Source organism: Nerophis ophidion, linkage group LG01 (assembly GCF_033978795.1).
Source record: "Nerophis ophidion isolate RoL-2023_Sa linkage group LG01, RoL_Noph_v1.0, whole genome shotgun sequence".
Taxonomy (NCBI): domain Eukaryota; kingdom Metazoa; phylum Chordata; class Actinopteri; order Syngnathiformes; family Syngnathidae; genus Nerophis; species Nerophis ophidion.
Window position 1 is genome coordinate 2764133 of NC_084611.1, and position 24273 is coordinate 2788405.

At 45.6% G+C, this 24273-nt stretch overlaps 1 protein-coding gene across 4 annotated transcripts in view; it reads right to left on the reverse strand.

The window, feature by feature from the left end:
- LOC133548954 (bromodomain-containing protein 3-like) overlaps nucleotides 1–20664 on the reverse strand; it is a 32850-nt gene extending 12186 nt beyond the window's left edge. Inside the window, exons 1-11 of one of the 4 annotated variants that reach the window (XM_061893950.1) lie at nucleotides 20507–20664; nucleotides 17037–17348; nucleotides 16512–16623; nucleotides 16316–16453; nucleotides 16105–16252; nucleotides 9920–10083; nucleotides 9458–9853; nucleotides 9266–9394; nucleotides 9005–9187; nucleotides 8659–8885; nucleotides 8276–8574 (exon numbers count right to left, since the gene is read on the reverse strand). In XM_061893950.1, coding sequence (XP_061749934.1) covers nucleotides 8276–8574; nucleotides 8659–8885; nucleotides 9005–9187; nucleotides 9266–9394; nucleotides 9458–9853; nucleotides 9920–10083; nucleotides 16105–16252; nucleotides 16316–16453; nucleotides 16512–16623; nucleotides 17037–17128 — 1888 coding nt within the window. In that variant the 5' untranslated portion in view covers nucleotides 17129–17348; nucleotides 20507–20664. Of the gene's footprint in view, nucleotides 1–8275; nucleotides 8575–8658; nucleotides 8886–8980; nucleotides 9188–9265; nucleotides 9395–9457; nucleotides 10084–16104; nucleotides 16253–16315; nucleotides 16454–16511; nucleotides 16624–17036; nucleotides 17349–19865; nucleotides 20450–20506 lie in introns of those variants that run through there. The other 3 variants (XM_061893942.1, XM_061893927.1, XM_061893934.1) reach the window with 3 other exon arrangements.
- Between the last annotated feature and the right edge of the window lie 3609 nt (nucleotides 20665–24273).

Sequence of the window (24273 nt, forward strand, 5' to 3'; positions counted from 1 at the left end):
TGGTGAAAAGGTCAGATATTGAAGACACCTGGTGCCACACTCTAATTAGCTAACTAACTCAAAACACCTGGAAAAGCCTTTAAATGGTCTCTGGTTTTGATTCTGTATGACACACAATCATGGGGAAGACTGCTGACTTGACAACTGTCCAAAAGATGACCATTGATACTTTAAAGAAGGAGGGCAAGACACAAAAGGTCATTGCCAAAGAGGTTGGATGTTCCCAGAGCTCTGTGTCCAAGCACATTAATAGAGAGGCCAAGGGAAGACAAAGATGTGCTAGAAAAAAAGTGTACAAGCAAGAGGGATAACCGCGCCCTGGAGAGGATTGTCAAACAAAACCGATTGAAAAATGTGGGGGAGATCCACAAAGAGTGGACTGCAGCTGGAGTCAGTGTTTCAAGAACCACCACGCACCGACGTATGCAAGATATGGGCTTCAGCTGTCGCATATCTTGTGTAAAGCCACTCTTGAATAAGAGACAACGTCAAAAGCGTCTCGCCTGGGCTCAAGACAAAAAGGACTGGACTGCTGCTGAGTGGTCCAAAGTTATGTTTGCAGATGAAAGTACATTTTGTATCTCCTTTGGAAATCAAGGTCCCAGAGTCTGGAGGAAGACAGGAGAGGTACAGAATCCACGTTGCCTGAAGTCCAGTGTCAAATTTCCACAATGGGTAATGGTCTGGGGTGCCATGTCATCTGCTGGTGTTGGTCCACTGGGTTTCCTGAGGTCTAGGGTCAATGCAGCAGTCTACCAGGAAGTTTTACAACACTTTATGCTGCCTGCCGCCGACCAATTTTATGGAGGTGAAGATTTTATTTTCCAACATGACTTGGCACCTGCACACAGTGCCAAATATACCAGTACCTGCTTTAAGGACCATGGTATCCCTGTTCTTGGTTGGCCTGCAAACTCACCTGACCTTAACCCCATAGAAAAGCTATGAGGTATTGTGAAGCGGAAGATGCCAGAGCCAACAATGCTGAAGAGCTGAAGGCCACTATTAAAGCAAGCTGGGCTCTCATAACACCTGAGGGTGCAACAGACTGGTGGACTCCATGCCACGCCGTATTGCTGCAGCAATTCAGGCAAAAGGAGCTGCAACTAAATATTGATTGCCATACATGCTGAAATTTTCCATGTTCATACTTTTCAGTTGGCCCACATTTCTAAAAAATATTTTTTGGTACTAGTCGTAACTAATATTGTAATTTTCTGAGATACTGAATTTGGGATTTTCAGTAATTGTCAGTACTAATCATCAAAATTTAAAGAAATAAACATTTCAAATATATCACTATGTGTGTAATGAATTGATATAATACGTAAGTTTCACCTTCTGAATATAATTACTGAAATAAATCAACTTTTTCATGATATTCTAATAATATGAACAACACCTGTATATCGTTTATATTGATTTGTTTACAAATCTACCACATTCATATACATTTATTTATGAAAGAGGGATTAACATTCCTTTCTTTCATGACGACAAGAATATAAGTTGTTGTGATTGTGATGACTTGCATTGATTGGAATCACACAGTAGTGATGATAACGTCCACCTTTTCAAATGGAGAAAAAAAGTCCTCCTTCCTGTCCAATACCACATCAAAGTGCTTGCTTTTTGCCATATTATTTGTCCAGCTTCCATACTCATTTTTATACATTGTACAATAAAATAAATTGGCGGAAATCTCCATAGCTTGCTAGATGATGGACGATGCGATTCAAAAACTATTTTTAAACAGAACGATTTGTTGGACACATTCTGTTTTACAGTGCAAAAGAACATAAGCATTCCTTCTATTAGTAGATAAAAAGTTAGGACCAATGTTCCCTCTAATTTTTCATGTGTGAGCAAAGGCAAAAACTCCTTGAGCATTCAGTGGAGCACATGTGAGCAACATCAGACTACCATGAATTGATTAACGTGGACCCCGACTTAAACAAGTTGAAAAACTTATTTGGGTGTTACCATTTAGTGGTCAATTGTGCGGAATATGTACTGAACTGTGCAATCTACTAATAAAAGTATCAATCAATCAATCAAAAAGCACATTGAGGCCACACCTGTAGCACACTTGTCCCAAACCTGACTAAATAACGAGTTAAATGTGTTATTATTCTAATCAAATGACAGCAGTCACTTCCATGTGATCATTTTCTAACGTAAGTGTTTTGACCCATTTACAATAACAAGAAGAACAAATGTTGTTTTTCAATGAGCTGTGTACTATATTGTGTGTCTGGGTGGGAGTCCTGCTGTGGAAATAACGTGTACCCCTTTCAGATATCGCATTTAGTTCCCAATTAAACCATTCACATGTTGCACAATGAGATGTAAGCACTGGATCATGTGAACATTGCTGTAACTTTCCATTTATAAAATATATATATTTTCATTAGTATTTCTTTAATATAATAACAGCATTTCATGATTAATATTTATAAATTAAGATTCTTAATAAATGAAAGTAGAATGAGCACATATTTGATTGGTAACTCATAGTGTATCGACCTGGAATGACACAATGTGCGGTGTTAGAAATGTCCGACTTTTTGCGTGGCTGTAAACGCCTCACTGGCTCAGTGCCATAAGTGCATGTGTTGGCACAAGTGAGAAAGAGCAAGCGGCTGCTGTCGATATGACGGATGGCAAAGTTGGTTTTGGTCTGCTTTGTACGGCAGAAAATGACCAGCTTTGCTGGATAGAAATTGTTTAGCAATGTTTTGGTCATGTGTTTATAAAGAGTTTTGCTCAATAAAGTGATCGATGGAATTCATGTCCTCCTCAAAGCGTCTCGACAGACGTTACAATAATTGAACAGTGATAACGAAAACTGTTGTCTCTGTTGTGGCCTCTTGTCGTCACTTACTTTGAAAATTGCTTATTTTTTTTATTCGATTTTGTGCGCGGCATAGATTTGCCGTGGGGCAGAGGACTCGTGAGCAGTGCGCAATTGCACAGGCGCACACCTTAGAGGGAATGTTGGTTAAGACCTTGTCCGACTAGATCTGTCCAAGCTAAGTTGATTAGCATGAACTGAAGAAAACTACTCTGAAAGGAAACCTAAGATCTTCTAAGACAACTACTAGTTGAATGCCATGAGGACAACTATAAGCTGATGAATGACAACACTCATAGGCACAATCACCTTCAATAAAAGTGACATGCTTTCAATATTTTCACACTTTTAAGACAATGTATATTCCTAAAGATGTTGAAATAAAGTAAAAGGGGCAAACTTGTGAAATATTTTTTTGCCTCAAGTCAGTGTCGTCATAGACGCCTACGGGTTCCGCGGGACTTCCGGGACTAGGGTGGAATGTGACCCGTGTTAAGGGGGTGAAAGGTCGTGAATGTTTCCAGAAAAGAGAGCGGGACAAGGAGATCGAGTATGTTGTACGAGAACGTTGTATTTGGTGAAATAACTAGAGAAACTGGGAATCTGTCTACATGGGATGTTACAATATTGACAGTCTGCGATGTTGACTTTATGGATAATTATTTGGCGGCCAGCAGTGACCCTCGCGCTGTTTGAAAGACAAACGGTCAGATGATTGCTAGTCTCACGCGAGGCCCGCTTCATGTATCTGCAACTGGTCTCGTCTCCAGTAACGTAAAAAGCGCCTGGCTCTCGTGTCCTTTAAAAGACAAAAACCGTCAACAGATTTCTAGTTCGGTGTGATAACCGGTTCATATGTCTACACTCCATCAACCTAAGGACTCGCGGCTGGTTGAGGGGTTTGCAACCAGAGTAGCCGAACCGGATATCCGGTCGCATTGGTTTATTGTTAACAAGCCTAAAACAGAGGTGTTTGACGGTGCGTTCAAGGACTGCTGTATGAGGTCACACCGCCCGCTAGAATGATTAAATAATAGATTTTTATTTGATACGCACTTTTCGTTGCAATAAATCTTATAATAGCTAGAGTACAAAACCAATATTTAAAACAGGAAAAGTTTAGCCATTAAAACAGATGAAATATTAAAACTAAAACATGAGAAACAAAACACTGTTTTAACAGAGTGTCTATTTGAGTAACTTTGTCAAACGATTTCAGTGTGTGCAAGTACAACATTCTCACAATGATGTTAACTGTGATATGAAATGTTTATATGGTTACATCCCTACCTGAGATATCATAAATAAATATTAGGGGTGTAATGGTACGTGTATTTGTATTGAACCGTTTCGGTATGAGGGTTTCGGTTCGGTGCGGACGTGTCCCGAACAAGTTTCCACACGGACATATTAAGTAGCGTAAACAATACTCAAAATGCTGGACATTTGAGGCATTTAAGAAACTCTGCCCTCACAGCCCCGCAAAAGAAGACATGTCCGGTGAAAAGAGGAGGTATGGTCAGTCTATCCTAGTCCGGTCGCTGCTAGCACCGGACATGTCCTCTTTTGCAGCGACCGGGCTAGGATAGACTGACCATACGTCCTCTTTTCACCGGACATGTCCTCTTTTGCGGGGCTGTCCGGGTGGAGTTTCTTAAATGCCTCAAATGTCCGGCATTTTGAGTTATGGTTGCGTATATTTTCAATGTACGTTCATGTTTAAGAAGGGGTTGAAAACAAAACACATTGTTCTCGCAACAGCAGCATTGGTGCGAGAGAGTTATGATAAACGTGCATGGGTCTCCAGGCTCTGCTTTTTATCCATTGATTTATTTGATTTAACTTTTTACTTTCTATAGCAGGGGTGTCAAAAGTGTACCCCGGAGGCCATTTGCGGCCCACAGCTAATGTTTAAAGGCCCACGGCACATTCTAAAAATACTATTAAAATAAACAAAAACATAACAGAAGTAAAACAAAAAAGCTAGAAGGTTAAATGTGATTTAGAAAAAGTCGCAATGTTGACTAATAAAACAAAGCTTTTTTTTCTTTCAAACTGTCATTGCTCAAAACAAAATATTGAATCAAAATCAATGTTATTATGAATTATTGACCTATCCAAGGTTCCCATTACTTCAAATCAAATATTCCACTAAGAAAAATATTTTTGGTGGAAAATTTTGCAAATCTGGTAAATAAATAACCAAAAAATTATATTTTGTTGTTTTCTTACTGTACCGAAAATGAACCGAACCGTGACCTCTAAACCGAGGTACGTACCCAAATTGTTGTGTACCATTACACCCCTAATAAATATACATAAATAATACATGGGTTTCCGATGACGTCACACCCGTCCCACAATTCCCTTGTCCGCCATCTTGTGTGTCAAAACAAACACTCGTAACCAAGGACACCTCCGTTGTTATTTTAGTGAGAAATGAGTCACACGTGTCGTTTGGGGCTGTGTAAACCACGCCAATTCAGGACGAAGAACAACAAAGTATTACAATATAGTAAAACGGGGAAAAGAAACCGAGCGACTGTCGACAGAAAGGAGCAACTGTGGCTAGCTAGAATCAATCGAGTGGGATTTACCCCTGATCCAGCAAAACGACATTATAAAGTTTGCTCTGATCATTTTTTTAACAGGTACTTTGAATTATGTTGCTCTCTGTATCGATGATAAAATGTGTTATGGTTAGAATAGATATTAAAACATAGGAGGAAGTACTGTGCCTGTGCTTGTACTTAATAACGCTCGACGTCTGACGTCGTTGTTGCACAAATATAACCTTCTATATATAATATAGGCAATCGCCGCTTATTTTTGGACGATTTTATTAAAATTTGAATGACTTAAATCAAGTAACCCTAAACTATGCAGTTGCATAGTTAGAATCATATAGTTCTGAAAATACTTTTGGGTACTTTTTATCAAGTGCTTCTGGACGATAGTCTTTAGCATATCCTAGAATCAGAGAAAGTAAGACAGGCTTAATTTTTCTTTTGGTTTTTAATTCTCTGTACAAGTCTGACAGTTCATCTTGTGTCCCTTCTGTACCTCCGGTAGTTTCCTCTGTTTTAATGATGCCGGTGTGTCTCCGGATACGATTGCCTTGTCTAACTTTCTCTTCATTGTCTTGGCGGATGTGAAGTTAATGTTCTATATGGTTTTGTACCCAACTTTCTTGACTGCAGATGGAAGTAGCCAGTAAGATTTTTCCTGTGTGACTGTGGTGTTGTCCCGCATCTTGACGCTCGCTTCAATGGCAAACAACAATGCAGAAACATGTGACCATATTTCGCCAATGCCCGCCATACACGTCCAGTGTCCTGATAAAACATGACCCGTCTTCTCTGATATGACCCATGGCACCAAACACGGATCAGTTAATCTCTGAGAGTGACGAACACCAGCGACGAGGACACATTTATCTTCCATTGTAGCCAGTTTCATTTCCTGTACCCGTCCACACACAAAGTAATTGTACGCTTCGAGCGACTTGTAGCCCTTGAGCTCATCCAGAGTGTAGGCACTAACATCCATCCATCCATCCATCATCTTCCGCTTATCCGAGGTCGGGTCGCGGGGGCAGCAGCCTAAGCAGGGAAGCCCAGACTTCCCTATCTCCAGCCACTTCGTCTAGCTCTTCCCGGGGGATCCCGAGGCGTTCCCAGGCCAGCCGGGAGACATAGTCTTCCCAACGTGTCCTGGGTCTTCCCCGTGGCCTCCTACCAGCTGGACGTGCCCCAAACACATCCCTAGGGAGGCGTTCGGGTGGCATCCTGACCAGATGCCCGAACCACTTCATCTGGCTCCTCTCGATGTGGAGGAGCAGCGGCTTTACGTTGAGTTCCTCCCGGATGGCAGAGCTTCTCACCCTATCTCTAAGGGAGAGACCCGCCACCCGGCGGAGGAAACTCATTTGGGCCGCTTGTACCCGTGATCTTATCCTTTCGGTCATGACCCAAAGCTCATGACCATAGGTGAGGATGGGAACGTAGATCGACCGGTAAATTGAGAGCTTTGCCTTCCGGCTCAGCTCCCTCTTCGCCACAACGGATCGATACAACGTCCGCATTACTGAAGACGCCGCACCGATCCGCCTGTCGATCTCACCATCCACTCTTCCCCCACTCGTGAACAAGACTCCTAGGTACTTGAACTCCTCCACTTGGGGCAGGGTCTCCTCCCCAACCCGGAGATGGCATTCCACCCTTTTCCGGGCGAGAACCATGGACTCGGATTTGGAGGTGCTGATTCTCATTCCGGTCGCTTCACACTCGGCTGCGAACCGATCCAGTGAGAGCTGAAGATCCCGGCCAGATGAAGCCATCAGGACCACATCATCTGCAAAAAGCAGAGACCTAATCCCGTGGCCACCAAACCGGAACCCCTCAACGCCTTGGCACTAACATTGTTCACCAAATAGTTGACGATGTCGGGGTGAGTTATATCAGGATAACATTTCAAGTCCGTAGTCCATTCGTGCTTTCCCATCTCATACGGGTCTTTATCGCCAATATCCTTCAATTTCTGTAAATACCTGGCTTTGCAAACCCCATCTAGCGTCTGTCTGTAGGGAACTTTTACGACTTCTTTCAAATTTCCCGAAGTGGACGTCATTGTTGCTACAAAAGTGTGGAAATATATTTAGAAAACTGCCGCAGACGAGTAAACAAAGTTTTGACACACAAGATGGCGGCTGCCTCGAAGGATTATGGGTAATCGCCGCTAGCAGAAACCCATCTATTGATTTATAATCTAATTGTGAGCGCCCAAAGATTCCTACCCCTATCGCTAAATATATACTCACATTTTGTATTTGAGAATAGTATTTATTACACTTATTGGATTCATGGAGAAAAATCACCGAAGTTCAGCTGTCGTTTAGTCGCCATACCGTAGCGAGACGTAAGGACGCCTTACTGTAGCGAGACGTAAGGACGCCTTACTGTAGCGAGACGTAAGGACGCCTTACTGTAGCGAGACGTAAGGACGCCTTACTGTAGCGAGACGTAAGGACGCCTTACTGTAGCGAGACGTAAGGACGCCTTACTGTAGCGAGACGTACGGACGCCTTACTGTAGCGAGACGTAAGGACGCCTTACTGTAGCGAGACGTAAGGACGCCTTACTGTAGCGAGACGTAAGGACGCCTTACTGTAGCGAGACGTAAGGACGCCTTACTGTAGCGAGACGTAAGGACGCCTTACTGTAGCGAGACGTACGGACGCCTTACGGTTGCAGCGTGCTTTCTTTCACAGGTCGGAATAGTTTCTTGCCTATGATGATTCTGAAATGTTGTGGTATGAAATCCACACATCTAGAAATGAGACCCCTGTCTCGTATTTGGTGAATATTAATATTCTGTGTGATTTTTGAAAATAAAAAAAGAATATAGGCGGAGTCTACTTACGCATCAGCTTCCTCTGCTTCTTCTGCAGGCAGGACTTGACGTAGCGCTCCAGCTCCCGCAGCGTGGACGGTTTAAGGGTTTCGAAGTCGATCTCGATCTCGTCGGGGTTGGAATCCCTCAGCGAAGGTTCTCTGGACTGGATGATGTGGACCACGCGGCCCAGCTTCTCCCCGGGGAGCCGGTTGATGTCCAGACTCAACTGGCGCTTCTCGTCGTAGGACATGGGCAGGGACGACTCTTCGCCGTCGTCTCCGTTGGCGGACGCGCCTGCTGCCGCCTTGGCGCCTTTCTTGGTTTGCCTGCACACATCAGGAGGGGGCGCAGTTGAGCCAAACGCTCTCAGGTCTTTCTTTTTAGTCCCAGCATGGTGTCCAAGGACTCACCTGGTGGCCGTCACCGTGCTGTTGGCTTTGCGCGCCGGCGCCTTCTTCTGATTGGCTGCTTTGGGTTGCTGTGCGGCAGCCTTGGGCTTCTTGTCTTCCTCCAGCTTGGCCTTGTTGCCTTTGTCCTTGTCCTTCTTCTTGTCCTTGTCCTTCTTCTCTTTCTTCTTCTTTGGCTTACTGACGGGCGCCTGCGACAGGACGGCCAGCTGCTCGTGCACAGCCTTCAGCTGAAGGGAAAAACCTCGTTAGCGAAACACTCCGTTCGTTCCAGGAAAAAAAAAAATATGCCAGCAGAAAAAGAGAAAACTAGAATGTTCTTGACCTGTGATTGGCCGGCAGCACCAACCTGCTCCTGTAGCTCAGCCAATCGCGTGGCGCGCTCCTCCTCCGAGTCTGACGACTCATCTGAGGAGGAGTTGTTGCTGCTGTCGGACGAGGCGGTGCTTTTACTAACCAATGGCGTTGTGGACGGGACCGACGCCTCCAGGCCTTCATCCGGGATCTTAGCGAAACGCATCTCGAAGACGTCCTGCGGCGCGAGAGCGTACATTGTTGAGCGCGGGAGGAGCGGGCGACGAGTGCAGCTGTTGGAGAAGGAGGTGCGTACCTGCAGCTTGCGCGCCATGTCCACCACCTCGTGATCGGGGGGGTTGTACTTGTAGCAGTTGGAGAACATTAACCTGACGTCGGTGGCAAAACTCTGAGGGTCGCTGTACTCGCTTTGATCCATCTTTTTCTGAAAAGAGAAACAGCACCATGTGACGGACATTCCACTTGCAGGGGAGGAGGGGCTTGTTACCCTGACGGTGCTCAAGTCCATGGGGTGTTTGATGATGTCGTGGTAGTCGTGCAGCTCCAGAGCCTTTGCGTCCACCGGCTTGTAGAAGGGCCAGGCGTAGGCGGCGTGCTTTTTGGACAGCATCTCCTTCAGGATGGCGTCGCAGTGCTTCATCTGCTCGCCCAGCTTGCTGCTCTTCCTTACCGCCGCCGCCGCGCCGGCGCTTCCGATGTCGCCGGCTGCTACGTCCTCGATGGTCTCGCGACGGGCTTTGGCGGGACGAGCGGCGGCCTCACGGCGGGACGAGGCCAACTTGGCCGGTTTGCTGTCCTGTGCGGTGGGCGAGTCCGCGCGACCCGCGGAGATGGCCGACGTGGTGGGCGTGGTGGTGTCGGCTTTCCTTTTCACCCCCTTCTTCTGTTGGGGACACAAAGATAAACGGGGGGCGGGGCCAAACCCCAGGATACCTGGGCTCTCGCATACCTTGACGACGGGCTGTGCAGAGGGCATCATGGCTGCGGGCGGCTGTGGAGCTGGCACAGGAGGCGGAGACTGGACATTTGTGGGCGTGGGCGAAATGACAGCCGTCTGGGAGGGGGATGGGTAGGATGCGGGAGGCGACGCTGAAGACTCCGCCTGCTGACTCACTGCCAAGCAAAAATAGTGCCAATTAATACTAGAGTATGTATGACTGAAGTACACTGTAGACTCAGGGTGTCATCAGATCAACACGTATGCCAGGGGTGCCCATTGTGTTGATTGCCAGCTGCCGGTCGGTCGTGGAGGGTGTGTCAGTCCATCGCCGCGAGCTCATTATTAAGAAAAAATGACCGACAGGAAGGCGAGAAACACTTTTTATTTTAACAGATTCTCACGCCGTACCTGCCGTCAAAACTCTAAGGACCGGACTGCACAGTTCCTATCTTCACAATAAAAGCGCAGCTTCATCCTGCTTGGGCTAACAAAATAAGAGTCTCAGAAAGCTGGCGTGCACAAGCTAGCAAGCTACGGAGTTTCCCACCAATGTATTTCTTGTAAGGTGTATACAAAGTACACTACAGTCCACAATATTGCTTACATACAGTACAGTCCACAATGGTGATGCTAAAGTACACTACAGTCCACAATATTGCTTACATACAGTACAGTCCACTATGGTGATGCTAAAGATTAGATTAGATTAGATTAGATAGTACTTTATTTATTCCGTCAAGAGAGTTCCTTAAGAAAAATTACAATTTTCAGCACAATCCCATTCAAGATGAGACAAACATTACAGGGAGACAGAACAGGATCGCTGACGGGTCTGCCGGCTTCCAGCGCCCCTTACAAAAAAGATGACATACAGGTAAAATTTAAAAAATCGGTCTTAGCCTGGGCCCTGGAGTGGGGGTGCAGACCGAGGCCAAGGGAACAAGACAACAACTCATAGCCATAGTACACATCCCTCTTACATGTGTGTAAGAGGGAAACATCAAACATCAAAGAACACAGAGGACATTAAAGACATTAAAGCAGCAGATACAACCAGACACATGGTGATGCTAAAGTACATTACAGTCCACAATGATAACACTAGAGTCCACAATAATATTGCTTAAATACAGTACAGTCCACTATGTTAATACTAAAGTACATTACAGTCCACAATAATATTGCTTAAATACAGTACAGTCCACTATATTAATACTAAAGTACATTACAGTTCACTGTGATATTGCTCGGTGCACATTAGAAAATAAGTATTTTATCAATTGTTTGATGTATTTGTGTAATATACAAGTATGTAACAGTCCACCAAGCTAGGGATCTGCGATGTGTCCTACAATCTATATTGCAGCCTAATGCTTTAACAATATATATCAGGATATATTATTTGGTATGTAAATAATAGAAACATTTTAAAACGGGTTACAAAGACTCCTAATGTAGAATGTGTTATTTCTGGTTGTATTATTTTATCAAAACTATTAACTACTTGCTAATTAACTGTTAACTGGTTACTTTATGTTATAAAATGGGTCTAACTACACTACTGTTAACATGTAATAAGCACTTACTCTTCTGTTGTTTGGACACTTTTTCACTAGTTGTTGGTATGTATCCAATATCAATAATTCAACAGTTACAAGGGCAATATTGGTCATACCAGTGCTGATGATGATTTTCCAGATCATTGAACAATTCCACTTCTGAACACAATTAAAATCAGACAAAACACACAGATAGTGGTGTAACAGTATCAACTCAATATCCAAGTTATTTCCTTATTTATTTTTATCACATACAATATAGTGAGCAAAATAAAGTAAATAGAGCAAAAGAACAAAACAAAAGCAAAAACGATTTGCTCTCATTTAAATCTTTTGGGTTTTTCCCCTAAAAGTCCTCTTGTGTCCATAGACTTATTTCTTGGTTTGTAAACAATAAAGACAACAAACAATCAATCTAATCACTTTGATATAGACCACAGACTGATACCATAATTGCTAATATTACAATGGATATTTGTATCCCAATAACTCCAATCCTTGAGAGTCTGCACTGGCTTTTTGTTCATTTTAGAATTGATTTTAAAACATTGCTGTTTGTTTTTAAAGCTTTACATGGACTGGCACCTCATTATATCTCGGACATCATCCTAATTTACACTCCTGCGGGCGTTCTGAGGTCCGAGCCCAAGACCAGACTTAAAACTAGGGGAGACAGGGCCTTCTCTGTGGAACACTCTGCCCCTCCATGCTAGAACTGCTCCTACAGTCTCGTCTTAAGACCCACTTTTATTCTTTGGCTTTTAACACTACGTGAGTTGTGTGGTCCTCTGTTTTTAAAAATGTTGATTTCTATGTATTGTTTTAATTGGTTTAACCCTTTAAAATCGTTTTTAATCATATTTACTTTGATATTGGTTTTATTTTTGACTCAGTCATTGGTGGAGCTAAGGATATTTGAATATTGCTTTTATAATTGTTGTGCAGCACTTTGGAAACGTTTATGTTGTTTAAATGTGCTATACAAATAAAGTGGATTGTATCCATCTGCTCACCTGTGTGCACATTCTTGCTTAGCGGTTAGCATATCCTCCCATGTGTAGCCTAGCATGTTTATCTATTAGTCGTCCTCCAGTGATAACAAATGATACTTGCAAGAAACAGTTTTTTTTTTGCCATGGAGGGACTTAGAAGCAGCTTCTCACATTCGGAAGAGTTGGCAAGTCTGAGAAGCCAGCATTTCCAGCCATGTCGCCGACATTAAAGTCCAGACACACCCAGATCCAAACTTATATGACCACATTGCTGTCTGAGCAACTAAGATCTTTCATTTTGAACATTGGACCTACCATCTGTGCGCTCTTAGGAAGACAGCGATTGTTCCCAACTCAGAGGAATACGAGACGGTGCGTTCAAGGACCACAGAACAGAGTAGGACGCCACAACACACGCCAGAAATAATAAAGCACTTTTCAGTTAAATAAGTTTTGAAGAGCTACAGTACGAAGCTTTTCTAACAGTCTATCAATGTTGTGTCTATATCCTTACAGCTGAAGTTAGTCTACTATGGTATCATTTAGCTACGTTACAGTCCGCTACATAACAATATGAACATTTCTTATCACAGTTACCATTATTATCGCAGAATTGTTGACTGTGTTCAAAAAGTACTTAAACACACACACTCACTAAGTTTTGTTTGAACATTTCTACACTTTATTCTACCGTTAGATTTATTCTCATCTACCAACCTTTTGTACAATAGTGGTGGCACATGAAGTGAAAGTGACAACGTGTCATAATGAAAGAAAACAAATCGATAGCCGCATTATTAGTTCAGAATTGTAACCGTCTTCCTGGACAGACACAACCGTCTAATGTAGCACACATTTTTTTTCTTGAATTAATAGATCATTCACTAACATTCTTATCATTTAAAATGCAATATACAATTCTAAAACATGCAAAAGAGAACTCAGAAAACGTTTCTCATTAGGCAGCTCTATCCTGTAGCCACGCCCCCTCGTGTCATATGCTTCCTGAGTCGTGACCTTGGTTTACGATCCGTCGAGTTAAAAATATACCTTCTCGCTGGCTACTCATAAATACTCTAGAAGTAGAACTGGTTAGGAACTAACAGTGTTCGGATTGTAATCATCCGTTGTGGCACTTAACGGAAGCAACAACAAGTGAGCTACCTTGCTAGCTTGTTTAGTCTTAAATTGTTTTCTTCTAGTTGTTTTGGAGCACCAAACCAAGCTGGCTAGTTAGCTAACCATCTAGCTAGCGTACTTCTTGTCGCCTTTGTTTTAACGTTGACGATTGTCATATTAGCTTGTCCTGCAACTCAGTGCGGCGTTTAGGCCAGAGGAACAGCGAGTACCTGGCATGTTAGGCGGGTGTGCATTATGCAACAATAGGAGTTGTTATTGGTGTTTATGTTGCACATGGACCTATTGGAGTGACAGACCCAGAGACATATTGAGTGTTGACATCTACTGATGTGTATTATGTCAATAAAATGACCCAATATTTACGAAATATTTTCATTCTTTTCAGAGGATTTACAGTGCAGGCCAAACGTTTGGACACATTCAATGTGTTTTCTTTACTTGCATGACTACTTACATTGCAGATTGTCACATCAAAACTATGAATGAACACGTGGAGTTATGTGCTTAACAAAAAAAGGTGAAATAACTGAAAACAGGTTTTATATTCTTCAAAATAGCCACCCTTTGCTCTGATTACTGCTTTTCACACTCTTGGCATTCTCTCCATGAGCTTCAAGCACACCTGTGAAGTGAAAACCATTTGAGATGACTCGGCCCTGCTGGTATCCGGCAAGGACAAGTCACAGGTGGAACAAATCCTCAGTGCTGAACTCCTCAATATTTGCACCTGGCTCGCTGACAACAAGCTATCCATACACTTACGTAAAACGGAATCCATCCTATTTGGGTCCCATATCAACCTTAAGGTCAGTGACTTCACTATAAAAGTGGGTGACATTGTTATCACCAGGAAGGATGAGATCACCTACCTAGGTTCCATTCTAGAGGCTAATCTTTCCTGTGATAAAATGGCAACCAAGGTGATCAAAAAGGTCAACCAAAGAACGAGATTCCTCTACAGAATCTCCTCTCTGGTCAACAAAAGCACCTTGAGGATTTTAGCGGGAACTCTCATTCAACCCTTCTTCGATTACGCTTGCACCTCCAAAACCCTCAAATCTAGACTCCAAACATCCCAGAATAAGCTAGTCCGGTTACTTTTAGACCTCACCTCAATCCAACCCACTTCTCCAAAGTGGGCTGGTTCAGGGTGGAGGACAGAGTCAAACAACTTGCACTGAGCCTGGTCTATAAAATCCGCTACACCTCCTTGATACCGAAGTACATGTCAAACTACTTCCTTAACGTAAATGACCGCCATAACCACAACACCAGGGGGAGCTCCACAAACCACGTTAAACCCAGATTCCCATCTAACAAAGGTCTTAACTCATTCTCTTTCTATGCCACATCAATGTGGAATGCACTCCCAACAGGTATAAAAGTAAGTGCATCTCTATATTCCTTCAAAACCGCTCTAAAACAACACCTCCAAGCAACTTCAACACTTTACTAATACCCTCCTCCATTCACATCCCATCTCCCCGGATTATAAACAACTCAAATGTACTTCTAATGTATATACTTGTTCTTATGCTATGTGAACTCACTATGTTCTCTGCTGGCTGTACATATCCTACTAAATAAGACCTACACTGTTTCAATGTCCACATTTCTCTGTTGATGACTGAAGTTCTGATATCAACCAAAGCTCCTCATCCCACCCCCCGGATTGTAAATAATGTCAATAATTCAATGTACATACTATGATGATTAACTTGTGTGATGACTGTATCATGTTGATAGTATATATTTGTACCATGAATTGATTAACTTGGACCCCGACTTAAACAAGTTGAAAAACTTATTGGGGTGTTACCATTTAGTGGTCAATTGTACGGAATATGTACTGAACTGTGCAATCTACTAATAAAAGTATCAATCAAACCTCTTGAAGCTCATGGGGAGAATGCCAAGAGTGTGCAAAGCAGTAATCAGAGCAAATATATCGAATACAAAACACGTTTTCAGGTATATCACCTTTTTTTGTTAAGGACATAACGACACGTGTTCATTTATAGTTTTGATGTGACGATCTACAATGTAAATAGTCATGAAAATAAAGAAAACCCAATGAATGAGAAGGTGTGTCCAGTACTGGATATTGGCCTGTGGATTACCAGATCGCTGAGAACGGTGGGGTTGATGAAGTTCATTTCAAACTGACACTATTAGCGTCATGACTCTGAGAAACTTCTGAGGAGGAAATATTACTGCGTTCTAAACTTTTGTGTAGTGTTCCTGCCTTATTTGAGATTATTCCAAGCGGATCATCAACTACCCGTGCAAGTGACAGTGACAACGTGTCATGATGACAACGGTCCGATGGAAAGAAAACAAATCGATAGCCGCATTATTAGTTCAGAATTGTAACCGTCTTCCTGGACAGACACAATTAGGAACCGGTAGTAAAAAGTACCAGCACACACCCCTCCTAGTTCCAGTCCAATATTGTAACAGTAAAATATGAAGTAGAGTGCAGGTGGAGGTATGGTGTCAATACCTGTGGTGGCAGCAGGAGGCTGTTTGTTCTTGTTCTTGCCTTTAGGGGCAGGTGGGAGCAGAGCCACTTCCTCCTGAGGCATCTGAGCCACTTTCTGCAGGAAGATCTTCTCCAGGGCCTGAGCCATCAGGACGATGTCGTCCGTGGGCTGCACATGACATCCACACGTCAACGCTGGCTCTCATAGGACGTGTGTTCTATGGCGGGGTACCTTGTTGTAGATGTAGCAGTTGGTGAACATGGTGTTGAAGTCCTGCATGGCCTCACTGGCGCTCCAGTAGTAATTGTTCTCCAGCCGTTTCTTGATGGTGCCCATGTCCATGGGGTTCTTGATGACTTTGTGGTAGTCCTACAAACAGAGCGTGCTTAGTGCTGCCACCTGCCTTTGTTTCCCTGCCGTCACTTACCGCCAAGCACAGCTTGATGGCGTCCACGGGCTGGTAGAAGGGCCATGCAAACTGATGCTTCCACAGAGTCTTCACCACCACATTCTGCATGTACTGCAGCTGATTGGTCTTCCTGGCAATACACACAGAAAACACACGCAAGTCAGCAGACTGTTTTGTTTTTTTGTTCTCGACTGTTCAGGCTGGGCAGGAAGGTGGAGCCTCGCCTGTCTGATGAGGGGCCAATAACAGAGTTGACAGACAAATGGGTTGTACTTGTATAGCGCTTTTCTACCTTCAAGGTACTCAAAGCGCTTTGACACTACTTCCACATTTACCCATTCGCACACTGATGGAGGGAGCTGCCATGCAAGGCGCTAACCAGCCCCCGTCAGGAGCAAGGGTGAAGTGTCTTGGTACTAGGTGGTGCATGGCCACTCTACCACTGCGCCACGCCGTCCCCACAAAGCCAGGCATCCAATCACAGCTGAGAGTAGCCCAGCGTCTCCAGTGAATTGCACAATGTTCCCTGACCGCGATCATTACCTGCCAGGTTTGGTGGGGTTGGTGACCTCCGGAGGGGGCGGGTTGGTGAGGGTAGGGGGACTGGGGGGCGCAGCCTCAGGGGCATCCGACATGGTGGGCAACGACAACACACTGATGCAGAGTAGGAATGCAGCGTCTGACCGCAAGGTAAAAAAAAAAAAAAAAAAAAAAAAAAAGGTCCCTCTGTGGTCGGAGGGTGTGTGTGTGTGTGTGTGTGCGTGTGTTGAAAAGTGTGCGTTCACTCCAGCTGTCAAATGTGTTGCTTCTTCAGCTCAGTGTGTCCCTCCAGGAGACTAACTCCCATTGTACAACCTGAGAAACACAAAATACAAAACAACGCATTAGAAAACACATTTTATATCAGTTCTTTTTGCCAATATTTAAAACAAAAAAGTACCCACTAAAGGAAGAAATGTTTTTAATTAGAACATCATTTACCCGAAACCATTCAATTGCTTCAAACCAGAGTATGAATATTATATTCCCTTGATGTGATTTGGAATTACATGTGAAAACATTGCCTTTGAAAGTGCTCCAATGAGTCCTGAACTTGCAATCATCCATCCATTTCCTACCGCTTGTCCCTTTTTGGGTGGCAGGGGGGGTGCTGGAGCCTACCTCAGCTGTATTTGGGCGGAAGGCGGGGTACACCCCGGACAAGTCGCCACCTCATTGCAGGGCCAACACAGATAGAAAGACAACATTCAGACACTAGGGACCATTTAGTGTTGCCAATCAACCTATCCCCAGGTGCATGTCTTTGGAGGTGGGAGGGGCCTATCCCCTGGTGCATGTCTTTGGAAGTGGGAAGAAGCCGGAGTAGAACCCACGCAGTCACAGGGAGAACATGCCAACTCCACACAGAAAGATCCCGAGCCTGAGATTGAACTCAGGACTACTCAGGACCTTCCCCTTGATGTGATTTGAATTAAATATAAAAAGATTGCCTTTGAAAGTGCTCCAGTGAGTGCCTAACCCACGATCACTGAAGTAATATAATTATGGCATCCTGCTGGTGGACTGTGTGGAAGCAGAAGTTCAAGCGGTGGATATTTACTGCCAGTATTCCAGTATTCTGGAACGGAGTGACGAATAAATAATTTCGACAGAAGGAGACGTGAGTCCGGGCTTCACGGTGGCAGAGGGGTTAGTGCGTCTGCCTCACAATACGAACGTCCTGAGTAGTCAGGATCTTTCTGTGTGGAGTTTGCATGTTCTCCCCGTGACTGCGTGGGTTCCCTCCGGGTACTCCGGCTTCCTCCCACTTCCAAAGACATGCAACTGGGGATAGGCCCCTCCCACCTCCAAAGACATGCACTCGGGGATAGGCCCCTCCCACCTCCAAAGACATGGGGCGGCATAGCTCGGTTGGTAGAGTGGCCGTGCCAGCAACTTGAGGGTTGCAGGTTCGATTCCCGCTTGTGTCATCCTAGTTACTGTCGTTGTGTCCTTGGGCAAGACACTTTACCCACCTGCTCCCAGTGCCACCCACACTGGTTTAAATGTAACTTAGATATTGGGTGTCACTATGTAAAGCGCTTTGAGTCACTTGACAAAAGCGCTATATAAATATAATTCAATTCACTGGGGATAGGCGCCTCCCACCTCCAAAGACATACACCTGGGGATAGGTCCCTCCCACCTCCAAAGACATGCACCTGGGGATAGGCCACTCCCACCTCCAAAGACATACACCTGGGGATAGGTCCCTCCCACCTCCAAAGACATGCACCTGGGGATAGGCCACTCCCACCTCCAAAGACATACACCTGGGGATAGGTCCCTCCCACCTATAAAGACATGCACCTGGGGTTAGGCCCCTCCCACCTCCAAAGACATGCACCTGGGGATAGGCCCCTCCCACCTCCAAAGACATACACCTGGGGATAGGTCCCTCCCACCTATAAAGACATGCACCTGGGGATAGGCCCCTCCCACCTCCAAAGACATGGACCTTGGGATAGGCCACTCCCACCGCCAAAGACATGCACCTGGGGATAGGCCCCTCCCACCTCCAAAGACATGCACCTGGGGATAGGCCACTCCCACCTATAAGGACATGCACCTGGGGATAGGCCCCTCCCACCTCCAAAGACATGCACCTGGGGATAGGCACCTCCCACCTCCAAAGACATGCACCTTGGGATAGGCCACTCCCAGCGCCAAAGACATGCACCTGGGGATAGGTCCCTCCCACCTATAAAGACATGCACCTGGGGATAGGCCACTCCCACCTCCAAAGACATACACCTGGGGATAGGTCCCTCCCACCTATAAAGACATGCACCTGGGGCTAGGCCCCTCCCACCTCCAAAGACATGCACCTGGGGTTAGGTCCCTCCCACCTATAAAGACATGCACCTGGGGATAGGCCCCGCCCACCTCCAAAGACATGCACCTGGGATAGCCCCCTCCCACCTCCAAAGACATGCACCTGGGGATAGGCCACTCCCACCGCCAAAGACATGCACCTGGGGATAGGCCCCTCCCACCTCCAAAGACATGCACCTGGGGATAGGCCCCTCCCACCTCCAAAGACATGCACCTGGGGATAGGTTGATTGGCAACACTAAATAGTCCCTAGTGTGTGAATGTTGTCTTTCTGGTTGGCCCTGCGATGAGGTGGCAACTTGTCCAGGGTGTACACCGCCTCCCGCCCGATTGTAGCTGAGATAGGCACCAGTGCCCCCCAAAGAGAATAAGCGGTAGAAAACGGATGGAGACGTGAGTCCATGCGAGACTGACAAAAGTGGCGCTTTAAAGACCGGAAGCGCACAGGCGGCCCCATCAAGGAGAATCCAAAGTGTGGCAAACAACTAAAAAACGCACCTTACAGGCAGATCGGAGTGCAGATGTGCGGAAGGTTGTGTCGGATCAACAGTTGCATGCTGCTGCGGCTAACTTAGCACGAGCTAACTGCGAACAGTCGCGGGCTGGAAGTCTGCAATTTCCACCGACAAACCGCGCCGCGAAGCTTTAAGCGCGCACGACATCTTTATTGACGCCGAAACGTCAGGCGAAACGTCGGCGCACGTAGAAGGAGGTCCGAGGGGGAGATGTTTGCAGAGCAAGCGAGGCTCGCTATTTACCTGGCTGGGAAAAGATGGCGGGCAAGCCGATGCAAAATAGGAGCTAGCCGAGCTAACTGTGCTAGGCTAGGCTAGGCTAGGCTAACACACGCAAACGCTGCGATGTTTCGAGCATAGTTGGCGGCGCTAGTGCGCCTGTGGGCCCGCGCGCGGACGCTGGCTAATATTTTAGGCGCCGAAAGGAGCCGTTGGTGGAGTTCACAGCCGAAATAAATGCAATATTTGCTGGTGTTCAGCGCAGGGCTGGCTAATTGGCCGTTAGCCTCTTAGCATGTTAGCTGAGCTTTGTCTGAAGGCGCCGAGCGGCCAGCCAGCCTCCCGACACTTTCCCAGCAAACTGCCCGCCAACCCCACCGCAAAGGCCCACGGAGACTGCTTTACTTTGGGTTTCGGTCCTCCGGTGAGTCCAACGGCGGCCTCCGGTCACTTTACAAGATGGTTTAATTTAGCGAAGTAGCATAATAGATGAGTTATCAGCTGTCTGCTCTACGCGCAGACGTAGTGACTAACAGCGTCACGGCTGTTGTTGTGTCCTGATTGGTTGGTCAGGGTAGCAGAGGCGCTGTGATTGGCTCAGCGCTTTAGTGGGGTTCGGATTTTCTATTGGAGGATGAGACGCACACTGACTTCAGAGGTGAATTTGGTGTCTGGTGATTGGTTCATGTGAACAACAGGCTGACGTGATTGGCTGATGGTTTAGAGTGGAGCCAGGAAGACTGACTTCATTTCCCAGAAAGCATTGGGGCAGATGTTACGCTTACGTTAGCAGACAGTCAGGCCGTCTATTTAAACTGAGACTAGATAAAGATAATTCAAGTACTTAATTTAGAAGATTTTTCCCATGTTATGTTTTAATTACATTATCAGAAACGTTTTAATTAAATAAGTTCCATCCATCCATCTTCCTCCGCTTATCCGAGGCGGGGTCGCGGGGGCAGCAGCATAAGCAGGGAATCAATCAATCAATCAATCAATGTTTATTTATACAGCCCCAAATCACAAATGTCTCAAAGGACTGCACACATCATTACGAATACAACATCCTCGGAAGAACCCACAAAATAAATAAATGATAAATGGGTTGTACTTGTATAGCGCTTTTCTACCTTCAAGGTACTCAAAGCGCTTTGACATTACTTCCACATTTACCCATTCACACACACATTTACACACAGATGGAGGGAGCTGCCATGCAAGGCGCCAACCAGCACCCATCAGGAGCAAGGGTGAAGTGTCTTGCTCAGGACACAACGGACGTGACGAAGTTGGTACTAGGTGGGATTTGAACCAGGGACCCTCGGGTTGCGCACGACCACTCTACCACTGCGCCACGCCGTCCCGGGCAAGGAAAACTCACACCCAGTGGGCAGGGAGAATTCACATCCAGTGGGACGCCAGTGACAATGCTGACTATGAGAAACCTTGGAGAGGACCTCAGATGTGGGCAACCCCCCCCCCTCCCCCTCTAGGGGACCGAAAGCAATGGATGTCGAGCGGGTCTAACATGATACTGTGAAAGTTCAATCCAACACAGCCGCGAGAGTTAAGTTCAAAGCGGATCCAAGACAGCAGCAAGAGTCCCGTCCACAGGAAACCATCTCAAGCGGAGGCGGATCAGCAGCGTAGAGATGTCCCCAACCGATACACAGGCAAGCGGTCCATCCTGGGTCCCGACGAGCGGTCCATCCTAGGTCTCGACTCTGGACAGCCAGTACTTCATCCATGGTCATCGGACCGGACCCCCTCCACAAGGGAGGGGGGGACATAGGAGAAAAAAGAAAAGAAGCGGCAGATCAACTGGTCTAAAAAGGAGGTCTATTTAAAGGCTAGAGTATACAGATGAGTTTTAAGGTGAGACTTAAATGCTTCTACTGAGGTAGCATCTCCAACTGTTACCGGGAGGGCATTCCAGAGTACTGGAGCCCGAAGACCAGACTTCCTTCTCCCCAAAAAAAAGGTCTTAACTCATTCTCCTTCTATGCCACATCAATGTGGAATGCACTCCCAACAGGTGTAAAAGTGCATCTCTATATTCCTTCAAAAGCGCTCTAAAACAACACCTCCAGGCAACTTCAACACTTTACTAATACCCTCCTCCATTCACATCCCATCTCCCCGGATTATAAACAACTCAAATGTACTTCTAATGTATATACTTGTTCTTATGCTATGTGAACTCACTATGTTCTCTGCTGGCTGTACATATCCTACTAAATAAGACCTACACTGTTTCAATGTCCACATTTCTCTGTTGATGACTGAAGTTCTGATATCAACCAAAGCTCCTCATCCCACCCCCCGGATTGTAAATAATGTCAATAATTCAATGTACATACTATGATGATTAACTTGTGTGATGACTGTATTATGTTGATAGTATATATTTGTACCATGAATTGATTAACGTGGACCCCGACTTAAACAAGTTGAAAAACTTATTGGGGTGTTACCATTTAGTGGTCAATTGTACGGAATATGTACTGTACTGTGCAATCTACTAATAAAAGTATCAATCAGTCAAACCGGCCACTTCGTCTAGCTCTTCACACTCGGCTGCGAACCGATCCAGTGAGAGCTGAAGATCCCGGCCAGATGAAGACATCAGGACCAGTTAACCAATAAGTTATTGTGTGGTATTGGAAACTACACTCACACTTTTTTTTGTTTGTCTTCCAGCAGTTGTCTTTCACTATAAAAAAAACAAGGCCTGGTTCTCCAGATGCTTTATTGACATCATCATCATCATCATAAGTCCAGTTGCAATTGGCCTGCTGGACAACAGGAGGCTGGAACATGCAGCAGAGCACACGGACAGGAAGTCAGGTAGGGGACAGCCAGACAGGAAGTGAGGTAGGTGACGGGTAGGACAGGAAGTGCACAATAGGGGACGGATAAGAAGTTAGGTAGGGGACAGACTGGACAGGAAGTGAGGTAGGGGACAGATAAGACAGGGAGTGAGGTAGGAGACAGATAAGACAGGAAGTCCAATAGGGGACAGACAAGAAGTGAGGTAGGGGATAAATAAGACAGGGAGTGCAATAGGGGAAAAAATAAGTGAGGTAAGGGACAGATGAGACAGGAAGTGACATAGGAGACGGATAAGACAGGAAGTGAGGTAAGGAAGGGATAAGACAGGAAGTGAGGTAGGGGACAGATAAGACAGGAAGTGCAATAGGGGACAGCCAGGAAGTGAGGTAGGGGACAGATAGGACAGGAAGTGAGGTCAGAGACAAATAATATAGGAAGTGAGGTAGGGGACAGATAAGACAGGAAGTGAGGAAGGGGACAGATAGGACAGGAAGTGAGGTCAGAGACAAATAATATAGGAAGTGAGGTAGGGGACAGATAAGACAGGAAGTGAGGAAGGGGACAGATAGGACAGGAAGTGAGGTCGGAGCCAGATAATATAGGAAGTGAGGTAGGAGACGGATAAGACAGGAAGTAAGGTAAGGGACAAATAAGACAGGAAGTGCAATAGGGGACAGACAATAAGTGTGGTAGGGGGCAAATGAGATAGGAAGTGAGGTAGCGGATGGATAAGACAGGAAGTGAGGTACGGGACAGATAAGACAGGAAGTGAGGTAAGGGAAAGATAAGACAGGAAGTGAGGTAGGGGACAGAAAAGACAGGAAGTGAGGTAGGGGACAGATGAGACAGGAAGTGAGGTAGGGGACAGAAATGCAGGAAGTGAGGTAGGGGACAGATAAGACAGGAAGTGATGTAGAGGACAGAAAGGCAGGAAGTGCAATAGGGGACAGACAGGAAGTGAGGTAGAGGACAGATAGGCAGGAAGTGCAATAGGGGAAAGACAGGAAGTGAGGTAGGGGACAGATGAGACAGGAAGTGAGGTAGGGGACAGAAATGCAGGAAGTGAGGTAGGGGACAAATAAGACAGGAAGTGAGGTAGGGGACAGATAAGACAGGAAGTGAGGTAGGGGACAGAAAGGCAGGAAGTGCAATAGGGGACAGACAGGAAGTGAGGTACAGGACAGATAGGCAGGAAGTGCAATAGGGGACAGACAGGAAGTGAGGTAGAGGACAGATAGGCAGGAAGTGCAATAGGGGAAAGACAGGAAGTGAGGTAGGGGACAGATGAGACAGGAAGTGAGGTAAGGGAAAGATAAGACAGGAAGTGAGGTAGGGGACAG